Here is a 22,204-nt window from a genome sequence, read left to right on the forward strand (position 1 = left end):
TTGGGAAATTAGTTGTGCTGGCTAGCTCTGCAGAAGTTTGAGCATCATAAATTCAGTAAAAATCACACTTCATGAACGGGGCCAAAGTAAAATATTAAACAGTTGTTCAGTAAATAAGCAATTTCCAAATAAATGAAAAACATAGTTTATGGTTGCACAATTAACAGATAACATTGTAAACCACTCACCTGCTGACTTTTATATTTTTTAATTTTGCAGAGGGAGGATTTTTGGTGAATGTAATGCAGTAAGGACTCACAAACAAATTTCAGGCAAACACTTGAGGACTACGTGTACACAAAAATACATTACCATATGACTAATTTTAAAAGATAGTCATAAATATGAATGGACATACCTGTTCCTTCTCTTTCAACAGCTTCTCAAAAGCCAGAGCTTTTTCCTTCATTGAGTGAGACTCAAACTCTTTCTCTTTCAGCATCATTGAAAACTGCATATTAGTTTCCTGAAGTGCACGGAATTCTGTTTCTTTTTCCCTACACCTTGCAACTATGTTTTCATTTTCTTCTTTCAGTTTTCGAATATCCATTTCTAAAATTAAATTTCTTTCTTTTAGATTAGTCACGGCTTGCTTCAAAAGCTCATTTTCATTTTCTTTGTTACTAAGATTTTCACTCACAGAAAGCAACTGATCACTTTTAGATTTAATTAATATGTCTTTTTCCCTAAGCGATTTCTGTAAGACATCATGTTTTTCTTTGATCTGCCTCATCTCTGACTCAGTCCCTTCTTGACTCTTTCTTTCAATCTCTGATGCTGTAGCAACAGAATCAGATAATCGCTGATTGTTTTCCTGAAGTGTCCTAATAGTTGACTCTTTTTCTTGCAACTTTTTTTTCAGTTGTTCCAACTCATTTTGAAGGAGTTTACACTCATCACTGAGTACTTCAGGAGGACTGTGCTGAACACTTGAAAGCTGTGAAATGGTGGAAGCTGCTGCCAGAGATGGTGTTACCAAATCAAGTTTACTCAGGAGAAGATCCTTGGTGTTATAAAGCTGTCCTATGCTGTGCTGAACTTGTGCTAATTCCTGACTAAAACTTTTCAGCTTTTTCTCATTCTGTTCATAACTCTGAATCAAGCCATTATAATCTACCTGCAGCTTTGAAGTACTATCACTTTCAACTGAAATTTGTGCTTGAAGCTTGTGTAACTCTTCTTGGAGATGAGCTGACTCATGTTGCATGTTCTGAACTGTGGTTATTACTTGTTGTTTCCACTCTTCCATTTTCTTTACTTGCTGTTTTAGTTTATCACGTTCTTGTAGAAGTTCCTCAAACTGGTTACTGTTCACACCTCCTGACCCGTTATCAGCACCTGTGCTGGATGTCTGCAAGACAGTCAGTAAGGTTTGACATTTTTGACTTAGAGCATCTATTTCGATATCTTTTTCTCGAATGATACGGGATAAATTCTGAATAGTTTCTCTAGACATGTCTTGACTGCTGTTTTCAGATCTGTTAGATAACTTTTGATTCTCCTCTTGCAACCTCACCAAAGCTGCTTCTTTAGCAGCAACCATGTCCATGATGTTACGATACTCTGTTTTTAACTGACTGTTTTCTCTTGTCTTTTCACTTAGAACTGCTAATACTTGTTCTCTTTCCCTAACATAAGCTTGCAGCTGCTGCTGAAGACCAAGAACATCCTGCCTATAGGAAGCTGAGGAAACTCTAGCATTGAGAGCTTGTATTTCTAAATCTTTCTCTTGAATGATCCGAGTAAGTTTCCCAACTTCATCCTTAGACAACTGATCAATCTGCTGACTTAGAGAAACATTCTTTTCATTTAGAAGCTTAATCTCCATCTCCCTTTCTTTGATACCTTTTACCAATCTTTCAATTTCAGCTTTAGATAAGTCATGTTTTTCATTTCCATTTTCTCCATTAAGAGTCTGAACTTTGGTTTCCTGAAAAAGATCAGAAGAATCAGTCTGAATAATCTGTCTCTCTTTGTGCAACTGAGTTTTAATTTGTTCAATTGTTTTCTGCAATTTTTTAATTTCCTCATCCTTCTCTAAAAAGAGTCTTTCATGTGTGACATTCATTTGCTCACACTGAAATCTGGACTCATCTATTTCTTTTCGCTGCTCCTGCAATGACTGCTGAAGTTTCACTGTTGTTTGATTCTGATCTTCTATCGTTTTTTTGTGAACTTCTATTTCTTCTTCAAGATTATTCCTTATCATTTTTAACTGTGTTACCTCACTTTCCAGTTCAATAATAATATCTAAAGTTTTAGGCTCAACCACAGGCGTGGATCTACTTTGCTGGTCCTTGAGGCGTTCAATTTCTTCTTTCAAATGATTATTTTCTTCCTTCATGACTGCAAGACTTCTGTCTTTTTCCTCCAAGTTCTGTTTGAAGACATCCTGCTTTTTCGAAACTTTCATATACTCCTCAAGTTCCTGCTTCACCTGTAAGGCTTCATTTTTGTATTTTTCAATAAATACCTCTTTCTCTTTTAAGAGATCTGTCAACTGCTTTTGTCCTCCTAAGCTAGTAGTCAACATCTCTTTTGTTTCCTGATGGTCAGTTTCCATCTGCTCAATGCTACTCTGAAGTTCAGCAATCTTGAAGTCTTTCTCTTGATGGAGCTTAACCAGGCGCTCATGTTCCAGCTGCAGTGCAGTGGTATCCATACTGCGGGCGTTTGATAATTCCTCAATAGTTTGCTTATACTTATGTGCTTGTTCCAAAAGCCTCTTCTCTGTCTGGTTTAATTCGCTCTCTAACTGTCTTTTTTCCATTTTCAAAGCCTCCACAACAGTGTCTTTTTCCAAGTAAACTTTATTTTTCTCAGAAATGGTATCACTTAACTCCTGTTTTAGTTCTTCAATGGCTGCTATGAGCTTTCCATTTTCTGTTCTGAGATCAGACAGAGAATTCTCTAAGTGTTCATTTACTTGTTTATTTTCTGAAATGTCATTCTGTAATTTTGCAATTTCTACTTCTTTTTCTTTCAGAATCAGACCTTGACAAGCATAGTTAGATTCCTCATTACTTTTTTCTGTTAACTTGCTCAAGGATACATGAAGTTCCTCCTCTCTTTCTTTTAGTCTCTGCTGCAACTCTCCAATTTCTTTTTTACTATGTGAATTATAGTCTTGGGCTTTCCTTAATTGTTCCTGAAGATTTTTAATATTATCTTGTAGCTGCTGCTTAGTTATATGCAAATCATTAAGCGCATACAAACATTGGCTTAGTTTTTCTTTCTGACTATCTAACTCTTTAATAATTTTCATCTTCTCAATTTCTAATTCTGATACTTTCTTTCTTTCAGAATCAACGTCAAATTTCAGCTGTTTGATGATACTATCAGTTTCTGTGTGTTGTTTTGAGAGCTGCTCTTTCAGTGTAATCATATGCTGAAATGAACATAAAGAAAAGAATTAATTAGGACAGGAGAACTAGATGAACTATGCATTTCATTTTCATCCTCTAAACAATAAAAAAAATCGAGAAGAAACAAAAATGTTTCTTAGTTGCCAACATAAGTTAGCAAGTAGTATCAACTAGTCAATGTCAGTTAATTAAAACCAAGTATCAAATACAGACAGATTACACTTCACAGAAAAAAAAAAATCTCCCCTAAAAGAACTCTAACTACCTGATCAAAGAAAATAAAAAAAGACTACCTAAAAATAAAGCACTGCCAGAATTTGTCAAGGCAGTTCAAATGCAGCAAACACTCAGTGCTTAAAAAAAGGGCGGCACTACATTTAAAATAGCTGTATATTCAATTTTCAACTTCTTGTTTGAGCTTATTTTTAAACAAGACTTGCTTGGATTCATTTCACAGGAAGAACTTTAAATGTTCAATTCCATGTAGTAAACCAATCTTGAAAACAGATGGTTTGCAACTCTTAAGTTTACAGGTCAAATATATCGGAACTGTAACAAAAAAGTATAATTTAATTCTGATTACATACAATTGGTGACCTTTTTTACTCCACAAATGCTTGTATTATAAAGAACTTGTAATTAAGTAACTTAAATATTCAACATAATTAAAAATTATGAAAGGAAAAACGTTTAAAAAATCATTCATGTAATTCAGACAGATCAGAATATTAGCAGGTTAAATTCCATCAGAAATCTTGCAATGAAAAATCAGGTACTATTTAACTGGACTTTGTAAAGTAACATCTGTTATAGATAGCTGACATGCTGTATTATTTCTTTGTCCATAACAAGGGGGTTCCTTGCACTTCAGAATTTCACACTGAGATGACAGATATGGAAAAACACTGATCCCAATATTTTTTTAAGCCTCAGAGGATAACTTTTATTTCCCTGCTATCTATGTTCAAAGATCAACTTAAAAGATAAACTCACATAAATAAATGTTAAACATTTATTTAGCAGTTTAATAATTAGTTGCATTATTTATTACCTGAGTAGCTTCTTGATTCTGCTTATCTAGTTCTTCCAACTCCGCTATTAATGTTTCTCTTTCAGCAATGCTTTCATCTAATTCATGTTCTTTCCTTTCCAAATCTTGTCTTAACTGATTTAATTCTGAATTCTGATCCTCTGTATTCGGAGAAAGAATATTCTCATGTTTATGTTGTGCACTCGTCAGTTCCTTCTCAAGTCCCTCAAGACAAAAAAAAATTATAAATATTAGACTTTATCTTTGTGAAATTTATGAACTGTTTTGATTTGAGATTGTTTCCTTTCCCCTCCTCAACTAAAAGCAAAGCATGCATTTTCATGTTAGAATTCGTAAGCCTATATGAATACTACCCCAGTTAAAAATTCTTCATTGTGAATTATTTGTCTCTACCATTCACACATACACACTTATTTCCTCATCACTTCGTTTAGGAGTGTAGTTTATAAACTTCTGCACAAAAAGCCATGGTACGGTAAGAAATTATATCCACCTCTGAGATATGGTCTGACAGTTGGGATAAACTAACATATCTGCATGAGTCACTCTAAATGTGGAATGCTGCATGGGGAGACAGGAAGTTTTAATCAAGGGCACCTGAATAACATCATTATGAAAAATGCTATGGGAACCCTTGAATGCATGCAAAAAAACCACAGAAGACCTCAGTCGAAAGATACTTTGGATACAAAGCAAACTAAACCAAAGCTCTCAAGTCTGAGACTTTATAAAGGACCAAGTCACCCCTGACAAAAATTAAAAGTGCGTTCCAGAGAAACTGCGTGTTCCTCTGCTAAACTTCATCAGCAAGATGGAATGTAGTATTATTACACTACTACATAGAAGAAGAGAGATATTTTACAACTGATAAGTGTCAAAACTAAAACATCCTAAAGCAGAAGTAGAAAATGACACATTTTACAGAATGTACTATTAATACTTTAAAAATATATGTTACAGCTGTCTAAATAACAACGAGATATGTGGAACTCCACTAGTTCTCCTTAACAGAATACACTGTGGAGTTTCATAAATCAAAATGTATTGTTTCCATCAATTCCATGTGCAATTATAGAATTAAACAAGAATTATTTCCTTCTACATTACAATGTTATTTATGTAGAAGTGTGAATGCTCAAAAAACTCCCATATAGTGCCAAAATACGTGTTTTCCATCAGTTACTACTGTTAGGAACTTTTCTGTTGGCTTAATTTAGAAATTGCTTTACCTGATTTAAACTGGAAAGTCTTGCTATTTCGTTTTCCGCTTCTATAAAAGAAAATGAAATAAAATACATAATTTTACTACTTTTCAAACTATGATAAAACCAAATCATTCTCCCACCTTGCCCCTACAGAACTCTGCTGCTCAGAAGAGAATAGTTTCACAGCATTTTGGGACGACAAGCACAAGTGCTGTCAAATGTACCATCAGTCACCACCGCAAAGCAGCGCGTTACTTTTACAACTGATTCCCCATTAGGAGGACTTTGGTACTGCACCTTATCAGTTATGCAATATTAAAGTATTTTCTACCTACATATATATTTCTTGAACTGGCATGTGACAGTGTTTCCTTAAGGAGAAGATATTAGCAACCGAGTGCCTTTATACACACAAAAGTACTTTCAGAATTTAAACGAACAACTGCTATTGAGGCTTACTTACTTTTAAGGAAAAAAAACCCTACCAAACCGTTGGCAAACATGATTACTTACCCTATCAGAAACCCCTGTGATAATCATGCTAGCCCTAATTACATCTCCTGCTTAGCCTTACTTCAATGGATAATGCTTTTCTAAAGCAGCAACATTTAAAAGGTACATATTCTCATATTCTATTCCAAATTTATAAAATATTGAGTTTTAAAAGTGAAAGCCTGTGAAAATATAAAAATAAAAAACATTAATAAAAAATCATAATCTTAGTACCTGACAATGCTTGCTGTAGTCTGACAACATCTTGTGGTAATGATGTCTTTGACTGGAGCTTCTCCTGTTTGTTCAGGAGAGCATCTTGCTCTGCCACAGATCTTTGAAGCACACTAAACTCATATTTAAGCTTTTCATAATCTTGTGCTAGTTGAATTTTTTCTAGCTTTGCCAATTCTTGCTCTTTCAGAAGATTTTTGTTTTCTGCTTTGGCAGAAGACAATTTGTGATTTAACTCTCTTATTTCATCCTCAACCTGCAACTCTTCCGCTTTTCCTCCTTGTAGACTCGGAGCATTTTTTTTCTGTTCAGTAATTTTAGAGTCATCCATGGCATCAGTGCTCACACCATCTAAAAGGCAAAAGATATTGTTTGCAATATTAACCAAAACCATCACTCTAGATCTTCTACTTAAGTCTCTTCTTCCACCTCTTCTCCTGACAGAGGGAAATAGCCTAAAACGAAGACACCATCATCATCAACAGAAAGCTTACTTAAATAGGTTTAGCATTTGGGGCTGTGCTATACATGTGACAGGTTTGTTAAGTAGCTTCTGGAATACTTAGATATACCTGGCTCAAAATAATTTTAAAAGGTAAGGGTTGCAAGACATATTTTGTTCACAATTTAATTAGAATATACTTGATCCCCACCTCTCTTGGTGAGGAGATAATAGAAGGTAATTTATCAGGGCTTGGAATCCCTCAATTTTCTAAGAACAATTTTCTCAAATGCCACCTAATTCAAATTGATGCAAAATCTATTTATAATTTAATTAATTAAATTTCAAAGGTTTGCCAAATGGTTGCCATAGAGAAAAATTTGCTACAAATAATTTGCTAAATGATGCACAAAATTTTTCCACCTGAAGAAAAACATTTTTCAGAAATAATGTTTTTACAGATACATCATACTATCATGACATCCATATTTTTGTACAATCCTCTGTAATTTCCAAGTAAGTCAGAACATACAAAAAGGCATCATCAAGAGTGAACAGAAAAAAATTAAATGAAAGCACACTGCTTGTGAATTCACTTCACTTGCCCCTACCCCAGTCCCTATTATGTTGTCAGACAGAATAAACTAAACAAAAATATAAAATATTGTACTTCCTCAAAAGCGTGAGCAGTATTTATTTTGCAGATAACTGGTAATGCAATAAAAAAGGGATTTCTGCCTTTGACTTCATTAAATTAGGCCTGCTGGTGTATGTACATGGAGTAAAAAACAATTACATCTTAATAGGCATCTGATTTTAAGAAATAAATTCCTTATCAGTACTACCTTAGAAGTAAAGAGGTTGTGAGAATACTTCTCTTCTTACCAAGAAGAGAATGGATCTCTCATTCCAGGAGAGTACATACTCTTTAAGAAGTCCAAGTTTTAACAGATAACAAAGTAGAGGTTTACAAGCAAATCTTATATATTTGTGCAAAGAAGCCCCTAGAGGAAACCTACCTGACATGAGTATTTTTAGGGAATATGAAATACCTACAAGACAACAAAAAGTTCTCTGTGGGAACCAATGAGCTTCTCCTACATTGTAGTCCCACCACAGACTAAGGAGTGGTCCTTACAGCAATCATAGTTTGGTTTGCGCTGGAAGGGACTTTAAAGACCATCCAGTTTCAACACCTGTATCATGGGCAGGGTTGCACCCACTAGACCAGGTTGCTCAGGGCCCTATTCAACCTGGCCTTGAGCACTTCCAGAGATGAGGCATCCTCAACTTCTCTGGGTAACCTGTTCCAGTGCCTCACTACCCAATCCTTGAGCTTTCCGAAGTAACCCAACTGGCACAGAGTACTTCTCACAAAAGTTACGTGCTGATATTTTCTTATCTTCAATTCTATGTCTCATCCACACCTATATTTAGTGTAAGTCAAAAAAAACCCTAGAAAGTGTATAATTTAGAGCACAATGACTGATATGTATATCAGATTGATATACGTCAGAGACGAAACGCTATCATTCCAACGTTCAAGCCAACCAGAGTGAATATAAGACACAGGACAGGACACAAATATCTTAAGCAGAAAGCTGAAATGAAATTGAAATTCGAATTCCTAAACAGCATGTATTTGATATCTACTACACTGCTACGTGCATATTCAATGCATAAGTACAATTCACTCTACATGAAATGAAAAAGAAAGCATGTGGTAACAAAGACCTTGCTGCAATTGGTTCTCAAGCTCTTCAATTCGCTCTTCATATTCACTCAGTTCTTCTCTGTGTCGACGACTTATCTCTACTAACTTTTGTCTGTGTGCATCCTGCAATACTGACAGTTCATGCTGATGTTCATCTATTTCTTGACTTAAATTCTGTTTGAGCTCCTAAAAAATATCATTAGAGAAACAAAATGGCAAAATATAGGACAGTACCTTATGAAAAAACAATGTAATAAAAAGTAAGATGTTTTCCCCAGTCAAATTAAAGGATTTATTAAAAGAACCTCTCACAGGACACGTCAAGTTTCTTGATTTTTGTCGATCTGGATTTTTTAAATGTTTAATGAAATTCCTTTAAAAATTATGTTTTTACAAATAGTATGCTCTACACAACAGCAAATATTAAACCAATGTAGAGAAATCACAGGTGTTACAAAGGAAGTGGGTACACTAGGACATATTTCCAGTAACTTTCAGGGATGACAGTAAATTCATATTTTGCATCTTCAATGAAAAAAAGGCAAGATGTTTCTAAGAAAGGAGAAATCATTTTCTGTTTCAGTTTCATAACTCACCAACAGCTTCACAAAGTGATTTGCCCTCATAAATACTAATGTAATTTTGTCAAGCTTACATACTGTATTAAATCATACAAATACCCTTTCTCAGAGTAACTGTTTTTAAATATTGTACTGCTGACTGAAATACTGCTGTGCTATTACGTGCCCACATGCATTTTTAATCATGTAAGTGCTAGTGGTAGTTAAAATATTTACAAGTCATGTGACCATATGCAAAACTATGAAGAATAAAGGCTTAAGAAAAGATGAGTTTGTCATCTTACCTTAACAATATTCTGTAGTTTGCATATTTCACTTTGTTCAGCATCATTTGTGCCTTGCACTTTTGAGGACTGTAAAAAGGAAAACAACATATCCATATGAAAATTATGATAAATATGTGTATTTTTCATGTAAGTGCTTCCTCAATTGATACTCAAAAGTAGAAAACAACCAAGCTAACATGAAGTAAAACCAAAATCCACAGTAATTTTGATTTTTAAAAAAAGATTATAATGGAAACATTTTAATTTTCCATGGATTTTTATTATTACATGCATATGTGTAAAAGTTTGGAGTGTGAGGTATTATTGCACGTAATAAGACAACAGGGTTGCTTAATTTTGAGTATTTCCACATGGGAAAAGCATACCTCTGAAATCAGGCTATACCTTGAAAAATGGTGATCTACATCACCAACAGCTTGAAAGATTATACTCTTTCTTGTCTCAACAGACCATAAATTATAACTGACATATCAAGGACTGAAAGAAGAACAAGTAAAACCAGTATGCAAGTATCCAACTATTACTTTGAACGGTACTGTGCTATCAATATAACATCAATACTATAGCCAGGAAGAAGGAAAATATTTTTTTGAAAGGTTGCACAAAAATGAAACCCTGAAGCAGCATTCTAATGGTCATAAAACCCTTTACCTAACTTGACAAATTATGCATAAAAGCACCACAAAAAAGCATATGGAAGTCAGTCACTGGATGTGTTCCCCAGTCACGTGTCAGCAAGAGGTTTCAGCTTTTCCATTGAAATATATTGCTTCTAGAAATTTTTCAGTATGAACTCTTAAAACATCCACTCCAAAACCACCAAATGCAACGGAAATGATAATTTGGAAGGGAGAGGGAAGGGCAAAGTAGAGGAAAAACCACTCACCACTGCAATCTGCTTCCAGTGGTCAACCTCAGATTCGAGCCTCGAAACTTCATTGGACAATCTGTTTATTTCTTGTTGTGACCAGATTATATCTCCAAAATCCATGTCATCTCCTTCAAAACCTGAGGAATGTCTGACCCCTGGAACATAGGAAGCTGAGGCAGTGGCTGGTGGCAAAAGACCAGCTCCTAACTGTGCAGTCTGAGCAGCTGTCTGTACTTTCTGCAGTTGTTCCTGTAGCGCATTCTGTCTGGCTTTTAGATGGCTGATTTCCACCTGAGTATACAAAATAAAATGCATTGTTTGAATAAGAAGAATATCAAAATACAGTTTACTTTACTCTTTGTGGCGTTATGAAATATGAACCAAACAACTCCCCCCCAGCACAAATTACTGATCACTTTCACCAAAAAAAACCAAAAAACAAACCAAAACCAGAAAGCCCAAACGCTCTCATAGTGGAGAAATGCAGTCTTAGCTCATGTGTTATAAAGGACACGTATTTTTTTTTAGCAGCCAAGGTACACAAGTACTATAACAAGATTCAGGCTAACAGGTTATAAAAAAATTTAAATATATAAAGAGGGTATTCAGACATGAAAGTCAGGCAATACATGATGCCTCCCCAGTTATTTTTATTACATTTTACTTCTTTTAACAACTCAGTGTATTGAAAATCTACATATTTGCAAGAGAGTGAAATTAGCTGCACACAATTTTCTCATAAAAACTCTGTTATTGTATTTAAGAAGCAGAATTTTATGCATCTCATTCTGCTTCCTCGATCTCTCACATGCATTTATGAATAAAGCAGAAATAAAACTACATTTGTGTAACTCTAGGCATACTGGCAACTTTCTTCATTTAAAAGGCTATGAAATCTCATGTTACACAGTAGGTTATAAAGCTGGTGTTTCCATCACAGAGGGGTATTTTACAAATTTGGAAAGCTAGCTCTGTTCCCTTTAATTGTGTAGGTTAAGATAAATAATGATATCTACAGACAAAATAACTGCTTCAAATAAGAATTTGCTCCTGTTGTCTTCCTTAAAGGTAACTGAATCAGAAATACAAAGCAGTTGAGTGTCATTTCTCACAGTGATCCCAGAAACAACAGAAATTCTGACAGCTGCACGACATTCCCAGAGAGTTTTCTCATCTCAGCTATCTCCCGACAGCTCTGCTTACATTACACGACACAATGAAATATATGTCTTAGTTGACATTAACAAAACAAGAAACTATAGGTGTGACCAGCATTTCTACTGGAAGAGAACAGATAGTATAACAAAGAACTTAAACACCACAATGGATAAATATTGGACACACATGAGATATTTTACTCTGTATCCTACCTCTTTCTGCTGAAGCTGATTGCGGTACTCTATAGATAACTGCTTTATTTGCAACTCTGCTGCTTCATGCTTTTCTTCTAAGTCACTACAGACTTTTTTCAGCCTATCATTCTAGCAAAAATAAGAAATTAACGTTGGTCAACTCGGTACAGTTCTTAAAGAATCAGAAAAGCACAAGGGTAATGAACAGTAAAGAAATAAATTAAATTGTACAGATTTCTCATGTTATTTCATTCAAAAAACAAAGTAACAGCAATGTCCAAGTGTGGGCCCAAAAATTAGGTTCACGTCCAAGCTTTCTGTTTTTATATGGCATGGACTCTGGCTCACTTTCAGATAAAAGTTTTGTGATGACCAGAGGTAAATGCCAAGAATAAAAAAAAAAAAAATAAAAGAAAATCAGGACTGAATTACATCTTAGGAAGATTCGCAGGTGGAATTTAAGAACGGCCATAATGCACAAACTGGAGCTAATATCCAGTGTTCTCTCTCCAACAGCAGCTGGCAAGAAACTAGAAAAAGCAGGAACAGTTATGTCCCCAAAATACTACATTAACTTCACAGTGCTCTTGAGGATTGAAGACATAAAAGAAAGTTGTTGGTTTAGAGTCATAAATAAAACCACAAGGCCAAGTCCTGTAAGTGTAGAAAGCCACTTTCCACAAGGGCACATGGGATTTGTAAACAGTTTTGGAAGACCAGGAGCAGCCATAGCTACGTCAGAATGACCACAGGGTAGGGCAACACAGAGAGAGAACATCACCAGGGAACACACCCACCCTGTGCCTGAAGCTGCTGCAAAAGACACGCTGCCCTGCATCAGCAGATATTCTACATCTGCTTGTTCTTGTGGTCATATATGAAACTTGACCTAGAGCTAAAATGTATGAAAACTTTATAAATTTTTGCATTTTCAAGCTTTTCAGGGTCAAGTTGCAGTCCAAGTCCACGTGATAGGCAGGTACAGTCAGGGATGCAGTAAAAGGCAAAAACTTGCACCACATGCATAATCCAATAAAACAATGTATCTCCCTGACTGTGATGGTAGTTTGTCACAAAAAGTCACATTCTAATATCACAATCACCCTTGTTTCTAGATTTACCCAGGGACAAGCAATTTCAGTGCAATATTTCACCTTTATACAAAATAAATGTTATGTACTGTTTTTAATTACAATAGTGTTCCAAAGTTTCTTACTTCAAACTTTTGTGCTGCATTAATACTTTCTATTTCTCTGAGTCTAGAATTGGACACGTGGAGTTCTGTTGCTGCATCTGAAAGAAAGTGAAAATTTTCATTTTTATTAAAATCCTTTTAATCTGTTAAGTAGACAGCAGTTAAGAACAGTTATTAATACATATCTTACTTTACACTGCTTTAATGTTCATTCCTAGGTAAATATCAAAAGTGTTTTTATAAGAACACTGACAAAACTATTTGTCAGACAGTCTTTCTGAACCAAGTTTACTTAACTTCTATCTAGGCTTTAAATCAAATCAAACCCCTAATACATTAGTATAGATTTCAGCTTTAAAATAAGGGAAATGAAAATGTTTTACTTGACTATTTTGTGTTCCTGAATCTGTTTCTCATTTACAACTTTGCCCCTGACATGACAGTTGTGTGTTCCTTTGTAATCTCATGTGAAGTTTCAAAACAAGAATTAGTTCCATTAAATGCACACAGCAGTGACCAAACATTCAGGAAAAAAACCAAACAAATCACCCAAACCCAACAAAACCAATGCAACTAAACACCAGCCCCATAACTCACTTTCATTTACAAAGGTAACACATCTACCATCCCAGTTTATCCTGTACAAAAAGCACATCCCTGGATACACTTCCTTTAATGATCAACCTTCCTCAAACTATGTTAACTGATCCCATGTCCCACTTTTAATGGGCAGAAATACCACATTTCGTTTTATCAATGAGAAATCATCCTGAATTGACTATAAAGCAATCCTGACAATTTTTCAAATTTTGAAATAAACATAATTTCCAGGTAAATACTGTATTTCATCATTTCCTATGTGCTATTTAAAACTGCTGCAGCTCATGCACTCAAGAGGCAACAATCTACCCATAAAAACTATGAAACAAAGATGTTAAAGTCTATAATGCACAAACAACGTTCTCAGTTCTCATGGCAGTCAAAGCACTGAAGGTAAGGGATAATACTAAAAATTAGGGAACTTTTAGAAATTAGGAAATTAAAAAAAGAAAAGTAAGGAACTATTTAAAAAATGTTCTTTGGGCCACAAAGTACTTTAAAGTCTCTACAGATGAGTACTTGGATGCCACCAGATTTTTTACACCCTCAAGTCTAGCAATCAATCTATTACTCTGAAATTTTTAGGACACCAAAGTTGTTCTCAGCAGTATTTAGCAGTGAAGTACACCTGGAAGTAACTACTGAGCATCAGTACATCTCTTTGCACAACCTCATGCACAAATATGTGAACTGAAATCACAATTTATCTTTTATAAAAGCAAAACAAACACACCAGGTGACTGCATAGTTCAGGAGCCTAAGTTTCTAAGCTAAACTAATATGGATTTTGAAATTTAAAACAATTCTAAGGAAGTCTTTCAGAAAAGAGAAAAAAAAAAGATAATTTCACACTTATAAGAACAAATTTCTCTCTTCTGAGTGTTTTACCTGTATTACCAAAAAACCCATCCATATGAGACATGTAGCATCAGCTTGCCAACAAGATTTACACAATACACACTTTCACAGTATACTTTCATGATGCTTCATAGATGAGAGGTTGCAAACGAAGTAGAATTGCTTAATCACATACTTAAGAGGACTATTCAGCTGTTCTTTGTGGTTGCTGTTCTTACCATCAATTTGAGAAAGCTAGTTTTTAAAATAATTTATAGTTACAAGAAGGTAAACAATACTAGGGGTATTAACCTACTGATATTTATTACATTATAGAACTGTTTAAGAGAAAAAAAGTATTAAAAATTTGTAACAAAACACGTTATTAAAAATATAAAGAAAATAATATATTCTAGGCTAGATTTACTATTGCTTTACTGAATATCTTACACTGATGTCTCGGCTTTTTTGTTCTTTCTGTTTTAAACATAAATCGTTCTAGTCTCTAATCCCTATAAAACAAGGGCCATGTTCTCCTACTTGGCTGTAGGAGAGTTGCAGAACCTGACAGGTTTGTCTGGGCCCAGCTGAAATATAAACAAAACCACCAGAAACACTGGACCTTTGCCTGAGTGACACGTCAGACTTAGATCACACCAGTGGCAAAACAACCTCTGTACTGCTACAACTGGGCAGTTTCATGAAACCAGTCAAAAAGCAGCTAATCAGCGGGGGGGAGGTTAGATAAACTAAGCAAGCAGAATGGAAGAAGAGTGTTTGTCTGTGTGCTTTCATTACGGACCAACACAACACTTCACGCAATTAGAAACTTCCGAATAATAAGCCTAGAACAGGTTCACTTATGCTATTACAGCCAGGGAATATGCTTGTTTATTCTCCATATCCTGAGGTCACAGGGGCAGAATAAAAACGAAAACAAAAGCAGCAAAGCCGGCAGCCCTCCTGAAAGGCACCAAGCAAGGACCAGCTCCTCCCGGCCGGCGGGTCCCAGAGGAGCCCGGCAGCCGGAGGAAAGGTTCCCTGGCGGAACCAGGCCCGCCCCGCAGCTCCAAGCCCCCCTTACCGCCCACTTCCTCGGCGCCCTCCAGCAGGATGTCCTTGGTGAAGCTGGAGATCTGCCCGGTGAGCGAGGACAGGCTGTCGCCCACCTGCCCCAGGGACTGGCCCAGCCCCGAGCCCAGGCCGCCCAGCCACGACGCCATCGCTGCTCCGAGCGCTCCGGGCCTCGGTTGGCCCCGCCGGCCGGGCCCTGCGGCCGCTTCCCGCGGGCCGACGGGCCGCCTCCGCCTCCCTTCTCCTGGCTGGGGAGAGTCGCGGCTCTGGTTGCGGGCTCAGCACACCGAGATCGGCGACTCCTCCGCCGGCGCCGCGCGCATCCTCCCGGCTCCTCTCGCCTCAGCGGCTCCTCCCGGCACAGCTCGGCTTGTCCCGGCTCGGCTTGGCTTGGCTCGGCTCGGCTCGTCCCGTCCCGGCTCAGCGGCTCCTGCCGGCGGCTCCGGCCGCTGCCACCTCAACGGCCGCCATGACACCCCTCCTAAACACCATAGAGAGCGAGGGTTCGGGCTAGAGCGCCCCCGCGGGGGCGGATATGGCGTAAGCGGCGGCGGAGGATGCCGGGACGGTGGCGGAGCGGCGGGAGGCGCCGGGAGGCGGTGGATGGCGGCCTGTCGCGATTAACGAGATTAGTGACAGCCCGTATTAACGCGAACCCGCCCCTCGGGACAGACTTGGACCCTTGCCAATAACAAATCAGCGTCCGAGTCTGAAGGATGTCCTTCGGACTTTTAAAATACTTAAGGATGATAAAAATATCTTTTACTGTGGTTAATTTTACAATTAAGTATCAAGTACGGCAAGTAGACAATAAAGTAGCACACAGGGCTTTTTGTCCCACTCTTTTTAATTACTGCTCTTGAAAAATTAGAAATGGGCTATTTAGCATCACAACTAATTTTTTTAGCCGACTTCATCCACTTTTGATAAGGGTGCACAGAAACAATCCAGTGTACTCTGTGGATTGACTAAACTACAAAAACAGTGCATTTGTGTCACAAAAAGAACGTGTATTCTGGCATCAAACTAGGAAACGGTAGCTTACTTTAAAATCAGAAAGCATATAATTTTTAAAGATGTAACGTAACTATAATGGGCACCAACTTTCTTCCCTAACAGGAGTGTCTTTATGTAAATTCGAGAGTATCAACAGATGCGAAGACATCAGAGATGATGAAATGTCAGTTATGGGCAACAGAAAACTACCTCACTGCTGATGTGCATACACACATCTGGTGCAAAGCCCACTGCTACCTGAGATGAAATTTCAATGTTTGATGATCCTGCACCAAATCAGCGTATAAGGGAAAGCAAGTATTCAAAAATACATCGGTCAAGTGAGGAACATTAGAAGCTATAATCATATTTATTTAAAAAAGTGATATCAAATACAACCATATATATTCATGCCTATTTGGAGAGCATTTTTAAAATATCGAACAGCGCTGCCATTTTCCAGTCAAAACAATGACTAAGCATTTCCGCTTTCCCTTTTTAATCTTTTCAGTATTCTATGCTTTATATACACAAAATAGACAAAAATTATACAGGAATCCAGAGCCAAGGACATGATACTGAAAACAGAGTCTTGACCAAAAAAACCCCAAAACTATTACTGAAATAAGATTTCTAAAATACACAACTATTAGGCAAGAGATGAAAAAAAAAAAATCCCTTACAAAATCCTCTACACTGATTTGTACACAGGGGGTTTCATGTAGCAAAAAATAAAATTTTATCAATGCTTGCATGCTTTAAAGACAGTATCAAGGTTTTTCTCTTTTTTTTTTTTTTTTTTTTTGCACAGTGGCATTTAAATATTACATCCCTTTCTGTTCAAACCATTTTATAAGTTCCCTCCTGAATTCCCACAGTGGCTATACTGAGGATGGGGGGGATTAAAAGCAAAGTGTAATTACAATTATTTGCTTTTCTTAACAAAGAAAATAAAGTGAAAGTATTTTGATTTGGTAAAAGCAGTTGAAAAGTCACATGTACTAACTTTCTGAAGAACAGTGATAGGGGAAGATGACTATGGCAGGTTAAATACTACAGCATTCCCTCCATGTCTGAAATGCAAATAAGGCAAAATGTGTGTATACAGGTTAAAAAGGTTTATTGCAAAACAGCTCATGCTTGTAAGATGAAAACCTGGATATAACACAAAGCTACAACCACCTTGAAACTCAAGAACTAAATATTTGGATCTAGCAACTTTGAATGTATTGAGTATTATTCTCACCTACTGATTCTGTGTGGGAAGGGAATAGGTATATATGTATTACTGGTTAGACTTTGTTTCCTCTTTTTTTTGGGTAATGATTTGTGAGTAACTATCAAGATTTACCAGGAGTTAAATTTGTTTTATGCAAGACAGTAATGGCTTACTAAGTGCACAACATAATTTTCTGTCTAAGCCCTTGAAGAAAGTTTCTACATCAATTTTTCTTTTCCTTGGATTCTTACTTTGATTCCTTTAAAAGTGACATGCTGGTAACATGAATTGCACAATACTATTTCTGTATAAGTCTGAGTTCTAGAGTTCTCCTATCCCATCCCCCTGTACTGGGTTTTTCAGTACAAAGCACACCATTTGTATGTTTTCATCATTATTTGAAACAGTAATTAATTTTAAAAAAATTCACAGACTTTTAAAACTGTATCACGTTCTTGTTCATTTTTAAAAGCCTGTCAGTTTTGTAATAAAACAAAGCAGCTTGCAAATGACAGTATTTGTCTGAGATACAGAAACAGAATTGTTTACTAGGCACCTGCAGAAGCCATTTTAGCCCCCTCCCACTTTGTAAGTCTGTAATAGAAACAATAGCCCAACATTAAAACACATCATAGATTTAAATTTGTATTGGTTATTTTTAAGCTGTCTGCAAAGTAATACAGTATGAAAAGTAAGAAGTGTACCTTGGCTGAAAATTAAATTTAAACTTGCTGAAGTTCTTTGAAGGGCACCAGGAGCCCAAATGTTGGAGTAAGCCAGTCAGATATTAGATTAGTTTCAAGTCTACAAAAATGTAAGCATTTAAGCAGCTCATATTCATACCTGCTGTTCCTAACAAGAACTGCATGCAGGCATGACTGCATTACAACTCTTTTTCCTCCTGCCCTCATAAGACTGCGAAAGCAGTTTATAGAATTACACTTACAGACCTAATTCTGGAACATATTTAATGTAAGTATCTCTCATTCCCCCTGCCCCTTCGATTTCTACTGTCAGCAAACCATAAATTATGTCACATGGACCCTTTACTGCAAAACAGTAAAACTGTTGGATGAATGAAGTCTGAAATTCCCTCAAATATCATATCATAATTAAAAAAAATAAAATAAAAATCTGTCTGCTCCCTTAGAATGGACTTTGGCCTAAAGCTATAAATGGGAAAAAAACCCCAACCCTTCAGCATGACAGAGTAGATAACACTGGAAGTAGGCTCTAAATTAGTAAACATATTATAAGCATAGTTAAGCCACACTGAGAACTGTTTATCATTGAAAGAATGCACACAAAAAAATGACATCAGTGTTTTATTGACTGCTTCTTGGCAGGTGAAGTTGAGGCCTGAGTTATAAAATATGTACTGTCAGTAATTACTACTATTCTTTACCTTGGGTGCAATGGAGAGGCACAGAGGAGATCTTGTCACTCTCTACAGCTCCTGGAAGGAGGCTGTAGTGAGATGGGTGTCAATCTCCCAGGTAACAAGAGGAAATAGCCTCAAGTTGCACCAGTGGAGGTTTAGTTCAGGTATCAGGAAATATTTCTTCACTGAAAGGGTTGTCCAGCATTGGAACAGGCTGCACAATAAGTGGTTCAGCCCCCATTCCTGGAGCTTATTAGAAGAGGTGTGGATGTGGTGCTTAGGGACATGAAGTTTAGTGGTGGACTTGGCAGTGCTGGATTAATGGTTGGTCTCTTGCAGGTCCTTTCCAGCAACAGGGCTCAGAATTAACAGATGAGCTTAAACTGCTCTCTCAACTGCTTGACTAGACAGATATGCCTTCATCATTAAACTTGACATTCCACTGAAAATCAAACTGTTTTTTGTTGAATGACAATGTTTCTACACAGAAAGGAATGTCATTAGCCCTGTAATGACTCTCTCAGTTGCGCTTTTCAGGCATCGTTACTTTTTATTCCTTCCATATGAAAAGATTTGGGTGATGAAGTGACTTATAATGTGACATTAAAGTTCAAAGGCAAACCTCCCTGTTACAGTGATTATAAAAACATGTATTCGGCCTGGGTTACAGTTAATGCCATTCAAGGGCTTAGATTTTTTTTTTAATCCAGGGCTGCTAGAGTTATAGAAATGTTACATTTTTATTATATTCTTATAATAGAGGATAAAATGTCCAAGGTCCAAGTATTGGCATCAGATTGCCAGTCTATACCTATTTATAAAAATTAGTCTTATTTCAGAATCAGTTTATGGCACAACAAAAAAAACGGAAATTAAAGCTGCAATTAATTTACAGATGAGCAAAGAAATAATTCAGTGCTGTAGAGATACCTTTCCTGCTTTCCGTTTAATAGAAATTTTAAACTGAAAGCAGAAAAGTATATCCTGAAAAATACAGCATTTCAAAATGGCATATGCATACATGGACTTTTAAAGCCATTGTTTAACTATATTGGGCCCCCTGGTGGTCTAGTGGTTAGGATGCGGCGCTCTCACCGCCGCGGCCCGGGGTTTGATTCCCAGTCAGAGGACTTCTCCGGGCAGATGGAGCTCGTCAGCCCTGTAAGGCCATCCATCTAAGAGAAGGTCACTCCAAACAAACCTACGTCCCGAGGACCTCCCTGCCACTGTCCAAGCTCGCTCGGCCCCGGCAGTTGAACCTTAGGATTAAAGGGTGGGCTCAGTTCAGCGCACAGTGTGTCTCACCTAAAAAATCCACTGCGCAGGCTCGAAAGGTAATGACCTTTCCCAAATCTTCGTTCGTGAAGACTGGCCATGATTAACTATATTAATTTGAGACATTACAAATAATTATAATGCGTATGACAGAATTATTTAAAAAAAGACAAAAATCAGTTTTTTAAAAGTCTCATGTCAAAATCCATATTGTCTTACACATACCTGATTCTGGTGACATTGGTGAAAATTCAGCACATATGTAAGGAAAACAGAATTTAGCCCAGTTATGTATAATATAATAATATCCTAAGCTATCAGGAAACCATTGCTGTAAACAAATCTTTACTGAGAGGTAAGAGCCCTTTCATGTACAGTACTACTTGATGCTGAATGTATATTTCCATCTAGCTACTATTCATTTCATACTAATTTTAATTAAATGTTACTTTTGTAACATTTAATGCAATGATGTAACTTAAGAATATTTTGATAAAGAAATTTGGGGTTATCTTTGAAAGATTCTTAGAATGCCTGTGCTAACTGTTAATGCTTTAATTGGACTACAGCTTATATACTCTATCTACAACATATTTCCATATAATTTATATGTAAACAGAATTTGTATTTCAAGCACCATTTAGGAAAATGAAACATATCTCTTTCGTTGCACTGAAGTTCGAAGCCAGGTTTGGTCACCCTTTTACACATTCATCCTGGATATCAAAACAAATGTCTTACAACCAATAGCATAAGCTATCTCACATACTTTGCTCCCCAATTTTTCTCAGGATCAGAAACAGCATGATAAAAATTTGTAAGGTGCGTGAATAAAGGCCATTCCTGAAAAAACTGCAACATTCTGACAGACACTCATAAAAAGCATTTCAGAAAGAACATCCACACAGGCATAAATATTCATTCTTAAAAGAGCTACTTGCACAGGGGTCATTTCAGATTGCAGGAATGCACCTTGTGTGTGGCACTGACTTTATGGCACCTATATCCCCTCCTCCTTTCTCCTAGATTCAGTTACAGTTCTCTCAAACTGAAAGGCCAAAATGAAGGTTTGAGCTTGAAAGGGGAAAAAAAAAAAGACTTGGGAAGAGGTAGAAAAGAAAACCTGTTCAACCCAATTGATTGTATCCTACTTTAGTAGTAAAGACAGTGGCTTAACAAGAAAGAACATAACAAACAAAAATTTATAAAAAACCTCATCAAACCAAATAAGGCAAATTATCTGCCAAAAACCAAAATGTTAAACATGGATCTAAAATTTTACAGTTGGAATTAAAAGTAAAACCACAAAGTGCTAGGAAGTCAGAAATCACTGAAAGATTCATGAGTAACATTATACTCAAGAATCCACTAAAGATTTTATCTTGAATTGTAAGTATGAAATCTATGGATTCTTGTTTCTCCTGCAGAATGGGTCATTTCGAAAGTGGACAGCAGGATCAAAAAGTTGATGTTAAGTCACTCAGAATCACAGAATATTCTGAGTTGGAAGGGACCCACAAGGATCCTCAAATCCACCTCCTAAAGTGAATGGCCCATACAGGGATCAAACCCATCACCTTGGCCTTATGAGCACTCTGCTCTAATCAACTCAGAGCTCACAAAATAAATTTAAGATTAACAGAACTTAATTATTTTCCCCATTTTAGAGTGATTTATTAAAAGTGATTTATGAGCACAACTTATTACTTGTATCTCTTTTTCCATTAGTACTGAAGGAAATCAGTAGATGCTGGTTTTGGCACCATTTATATCTTATACAGAATTCTTCAAAACAATTTAAACTTGCTTTTTATATGTAAGTTACAGATGCTATACTCGTCTGACTTTGTTCATGTGAATAGTTCAGTAATTTTAACACTACTACTTTTTTGAGCAGATGTTTTGTAGTAGGAGTGCTACAGTTTTCTAAATTAGTGTGATCTTTTTCATATTTGCAGATTCCCTCTAAACTCTGACCTCCAGCAGCCCCCCTTTCATTCCTGCTTCCAGAACTCTGAAATGAACCCTGCTTG

General features: G+C 36.6%; 1 protein-coding gene across 1 annotated transcript in view; it reads right to left on the reverse strand.

The window, feature by feature from the left end:
• TRIP11 (thyroid hormone receptor interactor 11) overlaps positions 1-15,782 on the reverse strand; it is a 31,403-nt gene extending 15,621 nt beyond the window's left edge. Inside the window, exons 1-10 of the mRNA XM_027739970.2 lie at positions 15,311-15,782; positions 12,811-12,887; positions 11,613-11,723; positions 10,258-10,533; positions 9,369-9,437; positions 8,524-8,689; positions 6,348-6,698; positions 5,646-5,686; positions 4,417-4,620; positions 359-3,388 (exon numbers count right to left, since the gene is read on the reverse strand). Of these exons, the coding sequence (XP_027595771.1) occupies positions 359-3,388; positions 4,417-4,620; positions 5,646-5,686; positions 6,348-6,698; positions 8,524-8,689; positions 9,369-9,437; positions 10,258-10,533; positions 11,613-11,723; positions 12,811-12,887; positions 15,311-15,449 (4,464 nt within the window). The 5' untranslated portion in view covers positions 15,450-15,782. The remainder of the gene's footprint in view (positions 1-358; positions 3,389-4,416; positions 4,621-5,645; positions 5,687-6,347; positions 6,699-8,523; positions 8,690-9,368; positions 9,438-10,257; positions 10,534-11,612; positions 11,724-12,810; positions 12,888-15,310) is intronic.
• Positions 15,783-22,204: the final 6,422 nt, after the last annotated feature.

Source organism: Pipra filicauda, unplaced genomic scaffold, assembly GCF_003945595.2.
Source record: "Pipra filicauda isolate LSUMZ 115617 unplaced genomic scaffold, ASM394559v2 scaffold27_size4233163_pilon, whole genome shotgun sequence".
Taxonomy (NCBI): domain Eukaryota; kingdom Metazoa; phylum Chordata; class Aves; order Passeriformes; family Pipridae; genus Pipra; species Pipra filicauda.